Source organism: Megalobrama amblycephala, linkage group LG6 (genome assembly GCF_018812025.1).
Source record: "Megalobrama amblycephala isolate DHTTF-2021 linkage group LG6, ASM1881202v1, whole genome shotgun sequence".
NCBI classification, from domain to species: domain Eukaryota; kingdom Metazoa; phylum Chordata; class Actinopteri; order Cypriniformes; family Xenocyprididae; genus Megalobrama; species Megalobrama amblycephala.
The window spans coordinates 30,344,931-30,367,522 of NC_063049.1; the positions used below are offsets into that span (position 1 = coordinate 30,344,931).

Consider the following 22,592-nt stretch of genomic DNA (forward strand, 5'->3'; position numbering starts at 1 on the left):
TCACAACTAATCAAAGGCATTCATATGGAGAGCGCCGTTGGCCTCTGAAGCGTTCAAGCTGGATTTGGCCAGCCCGTTCTCCCTCTGTTTTGGAAAGTGGAAATTCCTGAAGGCACTTCACTTCAGGTTTCTGGTGGGGATCTAAACATGCATGCAGAGACTTTGGTGAACTCCGTCTTAGTTTCTTTGCTTCTAATTTTGCTCTCTGCCGTTCAAGGAAGTTTACAGCAGTCGCTAAGGTGAGTTAAGATGTGTTGTTTTTCAATCAGTTTGACTTTTCCACTGTGAAACCACGTTTTGCTGACAGACTGGATTTTTACAGACGGGAAAGTTTCTGTTGTGTAGTCACAGCTACAGAACTAGTCCAAGGCTTGTAGCTATACATCTTAAGCTATTTACTTTTCTTTCTTTTTTGATTCTTTACTGCTATGGGAAGGTGCCAGTGATTTATTTGTTTTACTTGGTGCTCCTTCCAGCTTTTACCTAATAGAGCATGAAGTATTTCTATAAAATCCGCTACATAGCCTATGTACCTTTTTGATCTCTTTCTTTGGTTTTGGCAAAAGTCCACAATCGTGTGACTGTAATTTTACAAATTACTTAAGTGGTTTAACCATAGCAGGTGCACATTCCATAATACTATCACTTCTGTACCACAATGCTTGTTTACTGTATGCTCTTTACACATAATCAGAGACAGATTCTGGAATCAGAGTGTGAATATGCTGTTGTGGCTGACAGACTTGTTCCATGTAAGTGCAACCATATTGTACCAAGCCCCTGCCCTGAATAGTGTTTGCTTAAAAAAAGTTAGAGAGAGAGAGAGAGAGTATTTTTATTACTCTGTAATGTGAGAAAGGCCAACTGCAGAGACGAGAAGCAGGAAAGTCAGAACAGTACCAAATGAAACATTTTTTCACAGGGGAACTGTGAAAAATAATAAACAGTGGAATAGTCTGCCATTTGTTTTTAGTAGGTTTGTAATGAAATTCTTGAGAACAGTTTCTGTTTAGACCCTTAGACCAGCATACTACACTGCTATGGACTCTTTGATATTATATTATATTATATTATATTATATTATATTATATACAACAGTTCGTTCTAGTTCTTGAATCTGATTGGCTGAGAGCCATTTCCAGCCATGCGATATTCTACCAATATCACCACGGGTACCGTTTCACCATTTGTATCGTTATCAATAATCAACACAATATCGTTATCAGAATATCAACACAAGACGCATCACTGTTATTGTTTTGAATGGGAGAAAGTGCAACGCACAATATGGTGGAATAAGTCCCGCCTTCAAAAATAAGAGCCAATCGCCGATTGGTAAAGTCATCGCATCACTGCAGCGGCCTTTAAAAGCTCAGGTTCCTATAGAAACCACAGTCTATGCGCCTATTCTAATGATAGAAACACGGTGCGTACCAAACGGGATATATCGCCCTCCGAAGGGCACTTCGGAGTGAAAATAATCATGGACACCATATTGAAGGGTTGTTCCAAACCGAAGTGCTCAAAACTGGCCACTTCAAAGGGCCCTTCGGAATGAAGGATTTCGGAGGGTACAACTGATGGACACTTCGGGCCCCCATGATCCTGTGCACAGGGAAGTTGTTTGTCGTCACAGAATGGGTTCGATTTTACCTATAAATGTATGTATAATATTTTTCTATAGGCTACTACTGTAATATTTATATGAGTTAGATTTGGCACATTATTATGGTCAAAACTACATTGTACTTCAACAAAAATACTTTACAGCTCCCTTTATCAGTCCATTCAAATGTTTCAAATACATAGACATAATATACAATATGGTGCGACAAACCTAAATAAATAAACTAACGTTAAACAAAGTAGGTTGTGCAGCTTGCACAATCTGCTCATTGATTGTCTTGTTAAGATGACGCAGAAGTGTGTTCCAAAAAGAGTTTTTTTTTGACCCCTACACCCTTCATCCCTTCGAAGCTCTCACTCCGGAGGGTAAACCCTTTGAAGGGATTAGGGCATAGGGATGAGCCCTTCCGAATGGAACGCAGGGACAGTCAGACGCGCGCCTCCGAAATGAGACGCTAGAGACGCGCATTTAGCACTGCGCATGCGCATTAGCTTTATCCAAAAATAATAATTTTTGTCATAATTCGAGCATTTAGAAACCAAATTTATGAGACAGTTGTTGTCAGATTTGATTGGTGATTTAAAATATGAAATTTAATCGAAAGCTTGGCAAACAGCTTTGGACAATTTTATGTTTGCCCATTCAAAGAGATAGGAGCTGCACTTGGATGACCGAGAGGCGTTTCGAAGATGGCCGCCGAGTGAAATGAGTTGTCGACTTGTCTCACAGCAAGTGTCATGGTGGACGAGTAAACCAACAAAATTTTACAAATAGCCTACTACTGTTGTTGTGTTACGGAATGTAGTTTTAAGAGGGTTTTTTTAAGGTGAGAATGTATTAGTTGAATGTGAGAAACTATTTTCGTTGGCGAAATAGAGCGAATTGGCGATTTGGTGTTTAAAATGTAAGTCAATTAAGGCTGTTTCTCAATTCCAAGAACGCAGAGAACGGACTTACGTTCTCGTGAAGTCCGGTCTTGCCAGGCGACATTGAAAGAATTCGAACTCGGAAGGACGCGAGGACAGAACGCATCCTAGTGATCTTGACCGTCTCAGCATTAGCTATAGTAGCGGCTAATGCACAATAAATGCAATATAACATTACAAACAAATGTAATAACCTATTAAAGACTTCTATCATAATATTATAGACATTGTTTTCATATAATTTTATATCTGTTTATTTTACCGCGTTATGAAAATGAGTAGCCTTTGTGTTATGCTTTGTCAGTGTTAAGATTATTTTTTTTATATGCCAATAAAAATACAGCAGGCTTTCTTCAGGTTATCATTTTATTAAAATTAAGCAAAACAAACGGACACGAGTCGTCACGTATGTAAACTTGTAGCGGGAATCTCATAAGTGACAACAAGAACTTTTAAGCTTACAGGCTTCCGTACGTCGACCGCCCGCAGCGTCTTCTGCAATTTTTAACGGTTCGATTCTATCAAGTCTGCAGGCGTTTCTCAATGTCAAGGATACTTCCTTGGCAGGACTGGTCCTTCCAAGTCACTTCCTTCAGAGGCTAGGCGAGGCTCCTCTTTAGCATTCGGAGAACACGTAAATGGAACAGACTAGCAAGTGCACGTCATTGCGTCATTACGTCAAGGAACCGTTTGTTCCTTGGTCCCTGTTAAAAAAGACGAGAACGCTATGAATAACGCTGTGAATGGTATAATGGTATAATATTAACGTTAAATTACTTTGGACAACTTAACTAGTTATTTATAAAAGAAATGCCGGTGACGGCAACCAAGCTAACAATTGTTAAATGACGGTCCGGTTCAGTTAGCCATCAATAACGTAATTTGTATTTGTATAATTTATAATATCAATACGGTAGTAATTTGTACTGGCATTTAAACGTTAAACTTTATTTATCTGACATAATTACTACAGTTATAACAAATGTTTGGTAACGTAAATATACTTACATTTGAAAGCATATTGCCCGCTAACGTCCGACATTTTTTATTTTATTTTTTTAACAAGATCGCAAAGCTGGATAAAGCATAGGATTGTGGGTGATTTGAGAGTGTGAAGAGCGTGAAGGCTACACATATGCATCCTTTCCTGTATATGGGATATTTTTCGAACGGAGGACTCAGTCCTTGTTCGAAATTCCGAGGATCCTCGACATTGGAACAGTCCTTCGACGGATGTCGATGACGTAGCATCCTCGAAATTCTGGCTTCCGAGGATCCTTCCTTGACATTGAGAAACGCCTTGCATTCGATGCATCCTCGATAGCAATTCTGACCGTATAACTCAAAATTTCGAGTTTATATAACATAATTCTGAGGAAAAAGTCAGAATTGAGAGATGTAAACTCGCAATTGCGAGAAAAAAGTCAGAATTGTAAGATAAAAAGATGCAATTACCTATATTATTTTTTATTCAGTGGTGGAAACAAGCCTCCATACTCATATCTAGATAGACTGTGAATGCAAGTCTTTCTGCTAGAAGTTCTGAATTTGAAAGCAATAAAAAAAATAATCTCAGTAATATAAATAAAAAGGTGAGGACAATTAATGACCACAATATAATATAATATATAAGCAATATCACACGAGTAGCCGTGCAATATCGTTCTATATCAGCACGGCTATGATTCGGCCGTAAGCAATCGCAGCCTTGCTGTTATAGAACAAAATTGCACGGCTAAGAGTTTGTTGTTCTCTGTCTCTAGCAGAATCATATCTTATGACTCATGGCTCCACTAGTACTAAAGTAGAAATTTACACATGACCTTATTGTATTATTTATCTCCTATGACTATTTGTTATCTTTAAATATTAGCTTGCAAGCTTACAAGAAGAAACAGACAGGAAATCTGCCAAAATCTGATACATTGCATGAACTATCCTCAGAAAGATTTTTCCTCCAGAAAGTGAGAGGCAGTCTGGTTGTCATTACTGGGGAAAAGGAGGATTGGCAAACCACCACCCACCCATCCAACATCTGGCATATGTTCACCTACATGGGAAGAATGGAGGTTTGCTGTAGAAGGCAAAGGTCACAGGGTGACTGAACGTTCTTGTGTCTTGCAGGCAGGTGGGAGGAGAGTGTAAGATCTCCCAGGAATCATCACTGCGGCGCTGTCGGACCTCCGACGGGTTGATATGTAGTGGAAAAGGCGAGTGTGAGTGCGGGATTTGCATATGCCAGGTCACGGAACCTGGAACATTCTATGGACCGCGATGCGAATGCCATGATTGGGTCTGTCCGACATATGATGGGAAGACCTGTGGAGGTAAGAGCTGTCTCAGACTCTCCTAACACACATGTGAACGGGTTTCAATATCTGGTGTCTTGTAAAAAAAACAAAAAAAGGCTTTGTAGATGTGTGCAAGACACACATCCAGCTTGTGAAGGCCTTTGATGTTCCATCCAATATTGTGTCATTAGCTACAAGGTCTCATTTGAATTTCACAGTGCCTCTATTCAGACAAACACAGGCAGTTTCAAAGGAGTCTGTTTAGGTGCCATGTTGTTCTGTAGCAACCCTCTTTTTTTTTTCAAAGATTGTGCAGACACTACTTCAAAGGATCATTTTCACAGATACTTCCTTTACGGTGTCAAATGTCATTTCAGTAGTTTCCACTGGATGGTGAGTGTGTGCAAAATTTGTTATGAGCCCACAGAAATCCATTAGCAAAGACTCTTGAATAACCTGACATCCAGACCCCTCGACTGACAGCTCCATGACCTGCTGATGGCTTTGAAACATCTAATACATCTTATATAATTATAAGGACACAATGGTGGTGCTAGTTTAGGATACTTACTCTCCATTGAGTGACTGTCCACATTTCAAAATGTCTTGGTGCTGGAAGTATTATTCTCATTCATTTAATCCATTGACTTCAATAATGTTTTCACATTTTAAACCATTTTTTAAGAACATTGATGAGTCATAATTATAAACAATTGTATTTATATTTATTTATCTTTTATTTGAAATATGAATATATATTATATTAATTTGATTATCCTAATTGTTTAGATTTTTAGAAAGCACAGTAGCTTCTTTTCGAGCCACCAGCTGAATGAAAATGCATTTTCATTCTCTGGCAGTAGGTGGCGCTTATGGAACAGCAGAAATACAGTGGTTACCCTGGAAACCCCAGTATAACTGTTCTTATTTGCAGGTATGATATAAACACCATATAAACTTACAGAAATAGTGGCAGTGGCAGTTAGTTGCTTTTTGTATTATGAGGATTATGAGTAGTGTAGTTTTTCTGTGTAATTTGGATATTAAACACATTGTGAACTCGCTTTGACTTCTTCAGAATCATATCATTATTTAATAACCTCAGAGCTAGTCATAGGTCTCTCTTGAAAGGTTTATACATGACAACTAAAAATCTAGTTTTCCATGAATAAAGTAATTGGACTTTTTTTTTTACGTTTTTGTGGTTGCTCTCTATAGCTGTAGTGTGTTGATTTTCTGTACTGATTTTTATATTCTTGAAAACAGCAATCCACCTTACTCAAAAACACTCATCTATTTCTGTTCTACATTCAGTTTTGATCTGTAGACATCTGTAGAGATGTTGAGGACCACTATATAAAGCTGGAAAGAAAGAAAATGTATTTGTGGGGACATGTTGCGAGCCAGTGAATAGCTCATTAGCTTTGGACCGTAGCTGATAATAGGGTTTCTTTTCAAGGTTACATGTTCTGAAATTGGAGGCCATACATGGACCAGCATTTTTTCTTACGAACATCCAAGACTATTGACTATTTAGCTGGTTTTCAGAGCTGGATAATGGCAGTTTGGGATATTCTAGACCTGTAAAAGGATTCTGATGTTGTGCCATTGTTCACATCCCTTCACTTAACTGTAATTTAAGTTTTAGAACAGCATCAGGTGGAATTTAAACCACAAATATAGTGAGAAAGGCTGTGCTTTCCTTTTGCCTTCTGTTTAGTCATTTTTTGACAATTACACAAAGATAGCAAAATGTGCAAGCTGAGCAGGATTGTTTGTATGTTGCTCTGAAACACTGTCTGTCCATTTCAAACAGCATTTACGTGCTTCAGTTTTATAACCATAACCAGCTCTTTTGTAAGTGGTACACGTGGTATTCCCTGACAATAAGCCGAATTTCTTATCGTCAGCCATCCTTTTTTCTTTTTTTAATAATTCCATTTATCATTACAAGATCTGCATGATAAGTGGAGCATTAAATGAGAAATTTCTGTGACTTAAGAAGAAAAACCTGTCTTGGTCTCTGGAGATTTGTATTTGTTTTAGGGAGACTTCATAAATCATTTTGCTTTGAAACACCTGTTTTTGTTCACTGACAAGCAAATACACTGACAAGCAAATAACACAGCTAGACCCACGGATATGACTGCAAACTAGGACTTAGTAAATAGTTTGCATGTAACTACAAAATGTTTTACCTGACAGCTGGTCACCATCTGTGTGTGATTTCATTTTCTTTAGTTTGCTCGCATCTCCAGTGTTTCAACAGGTTACATGTCTAACATATGTAAATATTTCCTTTTCATTTTTTTTGTCACCGAATACTACGAAAATCCAAGCATTTCCATGAGATTTTAATTGTTTATACAGACTGGGAAAAATGGAACGCAATTACAGTTTTCCCAGTTTTTATGTGACCTGGTTTTGCTTTTTTCTTCTAGTTTATGGGGACAGAGCTCAACGTGGCAGTTCCTTTCCACTTTTCTCACTCATTTTTCCCTCTCCCAAAAACAAGTTAATTAGGTTTTCAAGAAGCCACGTGAAAGATTTGGCACAGCGCTGGCTCAACTTTTCCCTCTGTAGCTTTTTTCCATCTGTAGAAATGACTTTCCCAGCTAATTGGTACGACCTTCATTTTTGGCCCCTTCAACCCTTTCTCTCCAAGTTTATATAATATATATATATATATATATATATATATATATATATATATATATATATACACACAAACACACACACACACACACACACATATCAGTTAAAATGCCTGTGATTTATGATAGCCTCGAGTTCCTTTTTTTGATGTGCTTGAGTGAGCATGTCAGAAGAGTGATATTCCATGTTTTCAAGTCCCAGTGGAGCTCTGTCCAAGTCAAGAGCTTTTTCCACAATCTTTTTGTTGTTTGACTTCTGTTCTTCCTTAGAACACTCTGATGGAAAAATGAGTGTTCTAAGGAAAGAATATCATATAACCTGGAGTCTACTTCTGGTCTGAAGTGTTTGGAAAGGTACCTAAAAATTATAACTGCTGATGAAATATCAGGATTAGGTTTTCAAACATTTCTTTTTACAAATATAGTTACAATCCAGTTAGATTTTTAGATGAATAAGGAGTCCTACAAAAGAGGTCTGAGGATTACATGAAAAGACAGCAGCAACTGAGACAGTATAAATCTATAGAAAAACTGTGGCAGCTTCTCCATAACACTTAGAACAACTTGTCTCAATGTCTATCCCATGCTGACTTGATCTGGACTGCTTGTTCATAGACAAATATCACTGGATTATTATTATTACAATATTTGAAATCTAAAATTTATATTTCATAGTGGCACATTAAAGCAAAAGATGCAAATAACCTTCTTAAGCATCCAATGAAGATGTTTGCACACTATATATATATACACATTATTAGACATGTGCCGGTATGTGGTAATACAATATATCACGATAATGAATATGCACGATAGTTATCGTGGGCACTTAAAAATACCGTGAATAATTATTTATTATGATTTATTACAATTTTTAGAACGCATTTTAAGAATACTTTACTCATCAACCATTTCAAATGCACAACACAGTTGTATGCTGCGTCAAAGAGGCACGCGCACTGATACAAACCCAACGTGCATGAGCAGCATGGCGGAACGAGTGAAGGAGACACGCTGAATGAAAATGCACATTCACTAGGCGTTTCTCAATGTCAAGGAAGGATCCTCGGAAGCCAGAATTTCGAGGATGCTACGTCATCGACATCCGTCAAAGGACTGTTCCAATGTCGAGGATCCTCGGAATTTTAAACAAGGACTGAGTCTCGAAAAATATCCCATATACAGGAAAGGATGCATATGTGTAGCCTTCGCGCTCTAAAATCACCCACAATCCTATGCGCGCAGCTTTGCGATCTTGTTCAAAAAATTTAAAAAAATGTCAGACGTTAGCGGGCAATATGCTTTCAAATGTAAGTATATTTACGTTACCAAACATTTGTTATAACTGTAGTAAATATGTCAGATAAATAAAGTTTAACATTTAAATGCCAGTACAGATTACTACCGTATTGATATTATAAATTATACAAATACAAATTACGTTATTGATGGCTAACTGAACCGGACCATCATTTAACAATTGTTAGCTTGGTTGCCGTCACCGGCATTTCTTTTACCTTTTCACTGACGTAATGACGCAATGACGTGCGCTTGCTAGTCTGTTCCATTTACGTGTTCTCCGAATGCTAAAGAGGAGCCTCACCTAGCCTCTGAAGGAAGTGACTTGGAAGGACCAGTCCTGCCAAGGAAGTATCCTTGACATTGAGAAATGCCTACTCTCTGACAGAAGAGGGTGCTGATGGAAGAGCAGAAATGCAGCGGTAACCCCGGTAACCCAGTAAACAAAGCAGCTGCTCTACAGCTATTAAATGTTTTAAACAGCCATTCAGATTTTTGTATTCGCTATCGTGTTCATCGCAGCACCAAATACTTGAAGACTTAAGGCTATTTATTTTTAAACTTAATACTTTAAATATTTTATTCTGGACTACAGCATGCCCTAAATATTGTTTTAATATGTTCTGATTCTTTATTGTTTAGTCACACTTTACAATAAAGCTCAATTATTTAACATTAGTTAATTCATTAGTTAACATAAACTGACAATGAAAAATACTTCTAAAGCATTTATTAATCTTAATTACAACATTTAATAACACTTTATTAAAGGGTTAGTTCACCCAAAAATGAAAATTCTGTCATTTATTACTCAGCCTCATGCTGTTTCACACCCGTAAGACCTTTGTTCATCTTCGGAACACAAATTAAGATATTTTAGTTGAAATCTGATGGCTCCATGAGGCCTTCATAGGGAGCAATGACATTTCCTCTCTCAAGATCTATAAAGGTACTAAAAACACGTTTAAATCAGTTCATGTGAGTACAGTGGTTCAATATTAATATTATAAAGCGACGAGAATATTTTTGGTGTGCCAAAAAAACAAAATAACGAGTTATTTAGTGATGGCCGATTTCAAAACACTGCTTCAGGAAGCATCGGATCATAAATGAATCAGTGTATCGAATCATGATTCGGATCTTGCGTCAAACTGCCAAACGGCTGAAATCACGTGACTTTGGCGCTCCAAACAGCTGATTCAACGCACTGATTCATTTATGATCCGATGCTTCCTGAAGCAGTGTTTTGAAATCGGCCATCACTAAATAAGTCGTTATTTTGTTTTTTGGCGCACCAAAAATATTCTCGTCGATTTATAATATTAATATTGAACCACTGTACTCACATGAACTGATTTAGAGGGTTTTTTTTATTACCTTTATGGATCTTGGTAGAGGAAATGTCATTGCTCCCTATGCAGGCCTCACGGAGCCATCAAATTTAAACTAAAATATCTTATATGTAATATCTTATAATATCAATAAATGACAGAATTTTCATTTTTGGGTGAACTAACCTTTTAAAGTCAAAAGTTGACCTGAGCTAACATGAACTAACAGTTGTATATAACTTCAAAAATGAATAATAACTTCTGTAACAAATGCTCATTGTTAATGCATTAACTAATGTTAACTAATGAGACTTTATTGTAAAGTGATGCCTATTGTTCTTTTGTACTTTAATCTGTTTGAAACTTTTGTTTACTTTATAAATTTTTTGTGTATTGCTTTATTGTAGCCTATTTATATGTTCAAAGTTCTTTTTACAAGAAAAAAGTTAAACCTGTTATAGTATGACAAACTTTTTTTGCAACTTATTTCAATGTCGTGATAATACCATATACCGTGATAAAAGCTTCAGCAATTATCGCAACATAAAAATTTGATACCGTCACATTACTAATACACATTATGAGTTACCAATAGTAGTTTTAAAATGTTTAGGTGAAGTGTGATGATAGATTGCTACATAAATTATAGGCATGACAGCAGGGTTTAGGTGAACTAAGGTATGCATTCTAGCAAGCTTCTGTCAGCATATGGTGTGAGTTCTAGCTCAGGCAGCAGGTCAGACCCATACTTCAAATTACACAAAAAGGTCACATGCCTTTCAGGTCAATACGCTTGGGGATACAGTGGTAGAGGAAATTGTGTCCACTGTGTCATTTCAGTGCAAATATGAATGATGATGCCAAAATGGCACTTTAATTTCCTCTATGGTCTTTCATCTAATTAGTAACACAATAAAATGTCAGGTGAGAGGAAATAAGCAAAAGATGAACATGACATGGGCCGGACATGAACACGCATCTCCCATATGAGCACTACAGCTCGAAATGCTAGACCACAGCTCTGACAAGTGCCATAAATCATAGATTGTCTATAAACTTATTACACACAGTGACCCTCATTCTTTAGATGATTTGGCCTGTCTTCATCTCTGCAGGTCTGCTGTAGGTATGCAGCATTATTAGCCAGGACAGATGTCTCCCTCACACCCAGCCCAGCCTAGCACATAATCATTTCACGCTCTACAACGCAAAGCAGGAGAACAACTAGGGGAAATAATTACCTCACTGTCTTGTTTTATACAAAGCCGTTGTTTAACAGGCTGTGGAAAAAAAATGTCTTTAAGAACAAGTTACCTCATAGGCCCTGGTTTACTAAAGGTTTGTGTGGATAAAAAACATGCAAACTTCAGCATGCTGATTAACAAAGTCTGCTGGGGACTGCGTCTTTTGTAATGCATACAAAAAATCTGTTTTTGTGGTTGTTCCTTAATGTGTTTTCGGTAACACTTTATATTAACGGCACAAAATGTACAAAATACCAAATATTTCTAATTATTTGTAAATCGTGAGAAAATTGCGATTTTAACCAAGGATACGGGATGTGTACGGTAGTTGCTTGTCAATGGCGTAATATCCGCGTTACCCTCGGTTTTGTTTTTATTTTGTAGAAACCATGGAAACACCAAAGTCGCTTTCATATATTACATGTTTTATTAGACAAGGGAACAACTGTTTGGTTGCATTTATAGACAGAAAACCAATTATTATTATATAGCTCAACACGTTTAGTTTTCTTGATTTTCCGAGAGTACTATGCTTTTACCGTGCCTCAGAGAAAAACACTATTTTGTCAAGTAGCTAATACAGCATTTTCTCCATCATACAATACATTTTAAAATTAATTGCATGCCATTTATCAACACAAGCCACCCAGCATTTATTAATGATATTCTAAAATCGATCTATCTTACTGCAGTGTGCAACAAGTGTCTCACAGCAGCCCCCGAGCGAACGCATAGAGGAACGTTATAACATAATTTTCAACACAGTCAAATGTATCATATATAATAAACAGCGCTGTGTTACTTCATACACTTGACCGAAAGAAGCCGAAGCGGCAACTACGGCATAATAAATGTTCCTCTGCATTCGTCTCTCATTAGCAATCACTCCAGTGGCCTCGTTCAGCTCCAACATCACTTGGCCCTGCGCTTCCTCATACTACATTAATAATCTCATCCATGAGCATGATTTCTGCTTGATTCCCATCCCAGTTCTTTTCCACTGACTGTGAGGTGGAAAACGACATCTCCCAAGATTCCACGTTCAAACTCGCCGTCATCAAGCGATGCCTTTGTTTTGAAAATCACCTCTAGTGGCGAAAAATCTACATATTGTAGCTTTAAGGTTTCATTTATTAGCATTAATTAACTACATTAGTTAACATGAACTAACAATGAACAATACTTCTACAGCATTTATTAATCTTTGCTAATGTTGATCTCAGCATTTACTAATACATTTTTAAAATCAAAAGTTGTATCTGTTAGTGTGAACTAACACAAACATGAACGTTTGTTTTAACTAAAACTAATAAATGCTGCAAAAGCTATTTAAAATGGCAAGAGTTGACTGGAATAGAAAAACAAATAAGGCAAAACCTAACCCTTTTTTTAAAGAATGTACAAACCCGATTCCAAAAAAGTTGGGACATTGTACAAATTGTGAATAAAAAAGGAATGCAATAATTTACAAATCTCATAAACTTATATTTTATTCACAATAGAATATAGATAACATATCAAATGTTGAAAGTGAGACATTTTGAAATGTCATGCCAAATATTGGCTGATTTTGGATTTCATGAGAGCTACACATTCCAAAAAAGTTGGGACAGGTAGCAAAAAGAGGCCGGAAAAGTTAAATTTACATATAAGAAACAGCTGGAGGACCAATTTGCAACTTATTAGGTCAATTGGCAACATGATTGGGTATAAAAAGAGCCTCTCAGAGTGGCAGTGTCTCTCAGAAGTCAAGATGGGCAGAGGATCACCAATTCCCCGATGCTGCGGCGAAAAATAGTGGAGCAATATCAGAAAGGAGTTTCTCCGAGAAAAATTGCAAAGAGTTTGAAGTTATCATCATCTACAGTGCATAATATCCAAAGATTCAGAGAATCTGGAACAATCTCTGTGCGTAAGGGTCAAGGCCGGAAAACCATACTGGATGCCCGTGATCTTCGGGCCCTTAGACGGCACTGCATCACATACAGGAATGCTACTGTAATGGAAATCACAACATGGGCTCAGGAATACTTCCAGAAAACATTGTCGGTGAACACAATCCACCATGCCATTCAACGTTGCAGGCTAAAACTCTATAGGTCAAAAAAGAAGCCATATCTAAACATGATCCAGAAGCGCAGGCGTTTTCTCTGGGCCAAGGCTCATTTAAAATGGACTGTGGCAAAGTGGAAAACTGTTCTGTGGTCAGACAAATCAAAATTTGAAGTTCTTTTTGGAAAACTAGGACGCCATGTCATCCAGACTAAAGAGGACAAGGACAAACCAAGTTGTTGTCAGCGTTCAATTCAGAAGCCTGCATCTCTGATGGTATGGGGTTGCATGAGTGCATGTGGCATGGGCAGCTTACACATCTGGAAAGGCACCATCAATGCTGAAAGGTATATCTAAGTTCTAGAACAACATATGCTCCCATCCAGACGTTGTCTCTTTCAGGGAAGACCTTGCATTTTCCAACATGACAATACCAGACCACATACTGCATCAATTACAACATCATGGCTGCGTAGAAGAAGGATCCGGGTACTGAAATGGCCAGCCTGCAGTCCAGATCTTTCACCCATAGAAAACATTTTGTGCATCATAAAAAGGAAGATGCGACAAAGCAGACCTAAGACAGTTGAGCAACTAGAAGCCTGTATTAGACAAGAATGGGACAACATTCCTATTCCTAAACTTGAGCAACTTGTCTCCTCAATCCCCAGACGTTTGCAGACTGTTATAAAAAGAAGAGGGGATGCCACACAGTGGTAAACGTGGCCTTGTCCCAACTTTTTTGAGATGTGTTGATGCCATGAAATTTAAAATCAACTTATTTTCCCTTTAAAATGATACATTTTCTCAGTTTAAACATTTGATATGTCATATATGTTGTATTCTGAATAAAATATTGAAATGTGAAACATTGTATTCTGTTTTTCTTCAAAATTTGTACAGTGTCCCAACTTTTTTGGAATCGGGTTTGTATAGAATATAAAGCTTTCCTTTCTGTTTTCTTGGAAGATTTAGTGTCTTTATTTTTATTTTATTTATTTATTTTTGTTCACAGCTATTATACTCACAGTCCAATCATAGGGGTAATTGCTGTCTTTGAAAGCATTATCACGCATTGCAAAAGTAGTCCACATAACTAAATTCAGGTTAGATAGAATCTTAACTAACCTATGCAGATTAAAATCAAATTGAAATCAGAATTTGATTTTAACCTGCATAGGTTAGTTAAGATTCTATCTAACCTGAATTTAGTTAATGTGGACTACTTCTGCAATGATCAACTTTGAATTACTTTAGTATAAAAAAAAAAAAAAAACGCAAAAAGACCACTACTTTAGGGTAAAAAAACAAACAAATAATAATTAATAAAAAAAAATTTAATTATGTTTACTGAATAAAAATTTGAATTCTAAAAATGATCTAGATGCTTAGAGACAGCATTGCCTGCAATTCTGTGAAAATGCTGTCTATTCTCGTTTAACAAGACTATTCATTATAACATTCATTTATAAAAAATAAAGTGTTAGCAGATATTAAGCTGATCTTTTTGCAAAAATATCTAAAACTAGATAAATTTGTGTCTATTGGTGAATTAAGTGCATTACAAAAAGAGTGGTATTGGAAGCTTGTGATTGTTTTTGTTGAGAGGATGTGTTTAAATATTGTTGTAATGTTTCCCTGTTGTATTTTAAAATTGTCTTACTGTTTGGCTGTTACCTTGGCCAGGTCTCTCTTGTAAAAGAGATTTTAAATCTCAATGAGACTTCCTGGTTAAATAAAGGTGAAATAAAATAAAAAATAAAATAAATAATACTCTAATGACTGGTAGATGACATGTTACTTATAATTTGTAGAATATCTAAATTGGACTATGGAAATACATTTATTTGCATCCGAATTCATGCCATAAATTCATACTCTTGGTGACCCCATATTCCTTTGTCAGTATTTAACGTGGACAGCACTGTCTGAAATGGTAACAGTCATTAGCATCTGATGACTCATTAATCTGCTCACCGTCTACAATTTATCTGATGAGGACACACCATCTATTAATACTGTTCACAGCTGTTTAGAGTGAGTCATACAGCACAGGATGGCTACACGGCCGTCTTGGCCCATCAGCAAGGAGGGGGTAAATTATGCCCCTGGTGGCACATAAGCAGGGACACAGTGGACAGCAAGGACAAAACTCTTCCTCCCACATATAAGTGGGTGGTAGTTAATGTCAAAGTATTTGTGTCTGGGTCTGCATATAGGATCGAACTCTGGCATCAAACGTATTTCAAAACAAACATGACTAAGAATGTTAAAGTGTAACTTCACTGATTTTCAAACCGCTTTGTAAATGAACAATGTTTATTCATTCTCTGTGTTACCTGGAGAAATTCACGTTCATTTGACAGCTCCAGGGCTTTCGTAATAATAATACTTCTGCATTGTTGTACCCCTGCCCACAGACAGTCTGATTGACAGAGGGTTATTAAAGGTAGGGTAAGCAATTTCAGAGTAATTTCACACTCTCCAAAGCCATGCCTCCTCCAAAACACATGAACGCAGCCAGAGCAGAGTCTGCACAGCGCCACGAGAGACGACATTAAATTACACTGTTAAATGTGTCAAAGCACATAACATTACAATAGTAATGAATGTAAACAACTTAAAGAGTGCTGACTTGTACCACCTGACTGCTGCAGATCCATTTCAGTGTTATAGTGTTGACACAGAAATGCATAAACCCGAGTCTGAGGACTTGAATTGCTCTGAGTAGAATATCACGGGTTGCCATCTCTTAATTACGGTAGTTATAGCATGAACATTTGGACCAAATACAATGATTGGACATTGAACATTTTTTTGCTCCTGAGACTTCCACAGAAGATATATGTACATTTTTTAATATTTAGACCACTTGCTATCAAGATGTGAAGAGAGTATCAAACAGTATAACAAACAGTGTTTATGTAAAACATTGCCTTCCTTTAACCGAAGTTATTGTAAGGGTTTGTATTATACTATCTACTCTTTAAACAGCATTATGGTAATTAATACTATGGCAACAGCTTTCTTACCTGTACGCGTTGCGTTTTGCTTCGAGGGGTTGGGCAGAACTGACAGAACCAAAAGCAACTCCATCCCGCTAAATGTTTACTCTGAATTCTTGCACCCAGGAACAATGCAAGTTGACACTATTATAATACCATAACTAAAAGTTTGCTAAGAAGTATTTCCTACTAAAGCAAGGTGGTATTTGACTCTGGTAAGTGTATCCATAGCAGACTTGGAGTTTGTTGAAGTTTTCCTACTTATTTTGCAAAAGGGAAGACAACAGACTTTTTTCTCTATAGGTAGCACGGATTTGAAAAAAAAGGAAAAGTGCCTTTCTACTGCATAGGCAGCCAAGTTTTATTGAACGAGGAATTGAAAGAAGAAATTAGTTACTTCTTTTGCTTTGTTCCTGTTTTTAGAGTCATCTATACTGCTGGTTTACAACAAGCTGGTTTAGGTGATTGATCAGATGACCTGTCTGGGTAGAACTTATAGAGAGCTTTATCATTATTAAAAAAAAAAAAAAAAAAAAAAAATATATATATATATATATATATATATATATATATATATATGAATTACATTAACAGTAATTAGCATATAGAAATTGGGCAATGTGCATGTTGATCCAGATGATTGGGTATATATATATAAAATATATGTGTGTGTGTGTATATTACTAATTTTGCAAGTTAAACAATAGTGCTAAGTTCAACAAGTGTGCAGAAAAGGACATTTGTCCAATTATTTAATGTCATTCATTGGTGTTCTCAATTTTCAAAACAAGTCATTTGAAAATGCATTAAAGGTCAAAGCTGGTCTCTGAAAAAGTTCAGAGGAAGAAGACGCTGTTCAAGTGTGAAAATGTTGTTCTGTAAAAATATGTAATGTCTGAAACTGTGCCAGTCACACTGAACAAGAAGATGTTGTCCCACTGCTAACAACCTGCCTGATTTAGTAATGATGAGGAATGCCTTTTTAAAAGATCACATCATACCCAAAGGCTTTTTTTTTTTTTTCAAATAAACAATGATTGGCTCGTAGCTTAACATTTCCAATACCAATTTGCTTTTAAACTATAGGGCACAAGATAGATGTATCCTCCATTTGGTATTAGCATAAATCTAGCCTTTCCCTCCAGATTGGCTATAAAACATTGAATGTTTGTGACAAGCAGCCAAGACTCTCTGGTAATGAGTACAGGAGCAGAACAAGGCTATTGTTAAGGACTGATGGATAGCCCTTGAAGACGACATCAAATTTACATGATGGATTAGTGCAGGGAGTGATTGAGAATGACACTTCAGGATGTGGCTAAAGGAGCTGAATTTACAATAACAGGATGTATTTGTGGCATATTTTGTCTGCCTTTTTTGTGCACCAATGCATTTTTATGCATGGAGTCAAGAATAATGATAGGCAATCATAACAATGGTCTGATATAGAATTTTTTTTCTTGTCTCACTATGGTTCTTTTGCATGCAGATTGAAGAGAAAGATTGAAAGAAGAGGAGGTGCCAGAAGAGAGAGAGTGGTGGAAAATGAATGAAAAAAAATATTTCAGTATTTGTAATAAGTAGAATGACTTTTTTTCAGAGAGAACTTTATCATTATTCAGTAGGCTACACACAAAGTGCACAATCGGCAGTAGAAATAAGTGGTTGGAGCTTTGAAACTGCAAGACAGACTTTGATTACATGATATTAAATCCATTTCTGTCTGTACAACAAGAGTTCCATGGTGTGAGAAGCATTACAGTTAAGTATACTGACCCTGATATTGTGGTTGCACAGACCTGCAGAACTAACTTAAGCCAGTTCCGTTCCTGGAGGGCCACAACACAGAGAGTTTAGTTCCAAACCTAATTTAACACATCAGAGCCAGTTAATCAAGAGCTGCAACCAAAAGCGCATACTTCCCTACTTTATAGTAGATGAAAAACAGTATGTGTCAAAAGAAGTATGTCTAAATTCACTGTACTCATAAAAGAGTAGGCAGAAAGTACCCGGATGACCTATACTTGTGGCGAGATTCTGTAGTGTGCATTCGATGGACACTTTACTATCCCATGATGAGGCCACGAGAGTGGATTTGTGAATGACAGTGAATCAACGCAACTGATGCTGGTGGGTCACATGATAATGACAACATGGTGAATGTAGTTTGTCCAGATTACATTCATACTATACACATACTTTTTTAGTGATTGCAAATTACTTATTCAAAATAAGTAATTACTCAGGAGAGTATGCGATTTCTGATGCAGCCATCACCTTTAGCATTACTTAATTATTACATGCAGATGCGATTAGGCTTGGAACTAAACTGTGCAAGTCATGACCTTCCAGGAATCGAATTGAATAGCCATGACCTAAGCTTTATTTTAAGATTTTAGGCCTTTCATTTTGTATTTTCATTTCATTTGAAAAGAAAAAAATTCATAGTTTCAAAGGGATGTCAAGCAAACTATTCATGTTGGCATGTGTCTCATTTGGCTAGTTTCTACCATATCATGCATGAATTTGCACCAAAATACAATAGAGGTTGAACACACGTTGTTGATGTCAGTAACAAAACATATGGGAAACGTTTTCTCCTCCCATAAGCTTATTAATTTAGCTTTAACAATGATCAATTATTTAGCTACTTCATCATTTAGCAAATAGTCTAACAAAATGTATAGTAGATGTCATTCAGGCAATAAAGCCTGAACCTGACCTTTTTGAGCGAGACCCTGACCTGAGCATTTTTCATTTTAATGAGTTGTAAAAATGAAAAACATTTACACTGTTTGGGTAGCAGACCTCTAGTGTGTAGGGTTGTGCAACTGTATAATAACTATTGTGTGGAAGTAGACCATAAGAAATCTTCAACACCTTTTAACTGTGAAAAGCACACATGTGTGAAACACATACAACTCCTATCCTCCTCTCTCTCAGGGGTTCCAAAGCATGCATGTGTGGAGAGTGTTAATGTCTTGCACATCACCCTGCCCTTCTCCTCTCTCCAAACACCTTACAAATGTGTTACTAATCACAAAATCGATCTCATAGGGAGCTCTTTGGCTCCTTCGACATAATATCATTTGTTATCAACCCATTTACTTTTACGGTGTGGTTCTGTACCGTGACTGCATGTTACTCAAAACAATCAATAATTGTAATCTGTATATGTGTCCACTACAGATCATGGAATATGCAAATGTGGAAAGTGTTTCTGTGATGAAAACTGGTATGGGGAATCCTGTCAGTACCAGGAGCAATGTTCCCTCTCCAGCAAAACCAGTAAAGACCTCTGCCGAAATGCCCAGGGTGTAGTTTGCTCCAATGCAGGTAAATGTTTGACATTTTGTATTGCATGAGGGCCTAATAAGATAATAGAACTGAAGGTCAAGATATATGGCTTGCAGTTGTCCAAACATTCTTTCTGGGTGGCCTAGAAAATAGCAGCCTGCTTGTATTTCACACCTTGCCCCAAACCATGTACTTAACCCTAACACTGACCTGAACATTAACTTTGGGTGATGTGTCTGTATGTTGTTAGCTGGGGACCCAGCTGGTTTCAGATATGCCTGGTATGTGTCACCATGTCATTAGGGCGTGTGTGTACATGAAAGTGCTGTGCATCAGGATTGATTTTCAAAATTTAATATGTTCATTTATTCTAAGATATTTTTTTCTCAACTGATTAGACATAAAAATGTATTGTTGAAATTTTTATTATTACTATTATTATTATATTGAGAAAATTACAGTGTTCTGGAAATAAAGTGTTCTGCCATCGTTCTGCATTGTGCGATAATAACTGTACATACATTTATTTAAATTTGAATTAATATAAATTCATTTGTTTTAAATTAATATACATTTCTGTGGGTGAAATTTTCAATATTTCTTTTTATATCATCTAATAATTCTGGGGTGGGGGGCGTGACTTATTGTGTTAATGATAATATGTTTATAGGTACTGAAAAATAAAAAAGTGAATTATTAAAAATACACTCAGTTTATTTTCAGTTTAATTCTGAATGGCATGCAGTTCTACAGCCTTAGGTCGGGTGTTGTTGTGTGACTCTGTGAGTGTCTTCATATGTAGAAGTGTGGTTGATATGTGACAGCATGAAATCTGTGGATTTCGACATTGATGCATCTTTCCGACAGGCACCTGTCACTGCGGCAGCTGCAGGTGCCATAATCCCGATGGGAAGGGCCTGATCAGCGGACGCTATTGCGAGTGTGATGACAGCGAGTGTTTGGATGAAGACTCTGGAGAAGTTTGTGGAGGTATGACCACAGGGTGACCAGTGCTTCTATAGATTCGTCTACAGTTGTCCTAAAAAAAGTATTTGGACACATTTGTATTAATTTTATTGTTTTAGATAACACCTTTTTAAATCAAGTGTCACCTACTTGATTCCTTACTCATTTTTGCTGAAACACTCAAAATGGTGGCTGTAGCAATGGAAGTTACACACTTTTTAAAAGGCATTAGGAACATGCATGCACATTAGATGGCTAGCCTGTAAAATATATTTTTCATAAAAATCTGATATATTTTTAGTGATCTGAGCTAAAGGATTGAGTTATATCATACCACTGTTGTCAGATTTTGTTAATGGGGTGAGGAAAAAAAAGTTCAAATATTAAAATTAAAGTTAACTAAAGTTAAAATATTAGTTAGATTTCTCTGAACGCAAGACTTGTGTCTTTTTCCTGAATCTTATGAAAGTATGTTGTAGTTCCATTTTAGATTATTAATAGCATGGTTTTAATTAAATGACGCCCTAATTCACATAATGCCTTTGCTATACCTGCATGTTGTCTATGAAGATAACGAGATATTTAAAAAAAAAAAAATCTAAAAACTCTAAAACTGATTTTCTCTCTTCCCTCTTCCTGTTCGTGGTTGCAGGCCATGGAAAGTGTTACTGTGGAAACTGTTACTGCTCGGCTGGTTGGCATGGAGATAAATGTGAATTCCAGTGTGACATCAGCCCATGGGAGAGTAAGCGGAGATGCACATCTCCAGATGGCAAGATCTGCAGCAACAGAGGTCTGTCTTTGTGCAAGCATTTACCTTACTCTGACATAACCAATATTTCCCATCACCCATTAACTAATAATAAATTAATAAAGTTTATCCTTAATGCTACTGCTGGGGCATATAAATCAAATTAAAATTTTATTTGAGGGTTTTCCACACAGAATCTGTAACGAAATATGCCTAATTGTCCTATATCAGCTGTACACAGCATAAGTAATTTCACCCGACAAGCACAAATGAGAGTGGGACAATGTATTCTCCATTAAGATACATCAGGCTGCCAAAAAGCTTTGGCTCTCATATTGCCGGTGAACCTCCAGGGAGCTTCTCTGAAATTGATTACAGCAAAAGGGTGAAGTGGTACATAGTATAAACTCAACCTCACATCTGAACCACTGTCTGTGGTTAAGTAATCTGCCCACAAACCGTATCCACTCATCAGAAGCAACCACGCTAGTTTTCTGCATCAAATGTTAGGCACACAGCATTTGTTTCTAAAAACAACAGCATTTTAACAGCAGTTACACTTTCCAATAGAACAAATACAATCATTCATGGTATTCCATAAGCATACTTGTCCATATATTTAAGCACATATGTATTTTTATCAGCAGCATTGTGTTTGAGGGAAAAGTCTTCTGGAATTAGTATATCATTGCTCCAAAAAGTGCACTTGTTTGTTCAAGTGCACATGGTGAAAGATATCCATTATTTTGGGCACTTTTAAGCTATCCATCCTCATTTTCCTTATTTTATATTCTGTTCATACCCTTCAATTATATGTTTTGCCCTGTGAATGGCAGGTCTCAGTGGATCGCTGCTATTGTGTGAGATGACAGCCTCTTTTAGTCAGGCAGCCTCTCAATCCATGAAATAACTTGCCCTTCACTTTGAAAAAAAAAAATCCATGCAAAGTTACATTTAATAACCTTTTTGGTTAAAAAAAAAAATGTATGGGAAACAAAATGCTTTGGTATAAAAACAACTAATGAAAGCTATACTTTTAAAACCAGACTCATGAATTACCCTATTTAGGACAACGTGTGCAAAAATCTTATTGGCAGAGTCTGTTAAATGTAATTCTGGCAAGTATGGGATGCCAAAAAGAGGCCTGAA

General features: G+C 36.7%; 1 protein-coding gene across 1 annotated transcript in view; it reads left to right on the plus strand.

Annotated features, from left to right (window-relative positions):
- itgbl1 (integrin, beta-like 1) overlaps positions 1 to 22,592 on the plus strand; it is a 59,903-nt gene continuing 37,311 nt past the window's right edge. Inside the window, exons 1-5 of the mRNA XM_048193864.1 lie at positions 1 to 239; positions 4,678 to 4,880; positions 19,619 to 19,765; positions 20,594 to 20,716; positions 21,345 to 21,485. Coding sequence (XP_048049821.1) covers positions 148 to 239; positions 4,678 to 4,880; positions 19,619 to 19,765; positions 20,594 to 20,716; positions 21,345 to 21,485 — 706 coding nt within the window. The 5' untranslated portion in view covers positions 1 to 147. The remainder of the gene's footprint in view (positions 240 to 4,677; positions 4,881 to 19,618; positions 19,766 to 20,593; positions 20,717 to 21,344; positions 21,486 to 22,592) is intronic.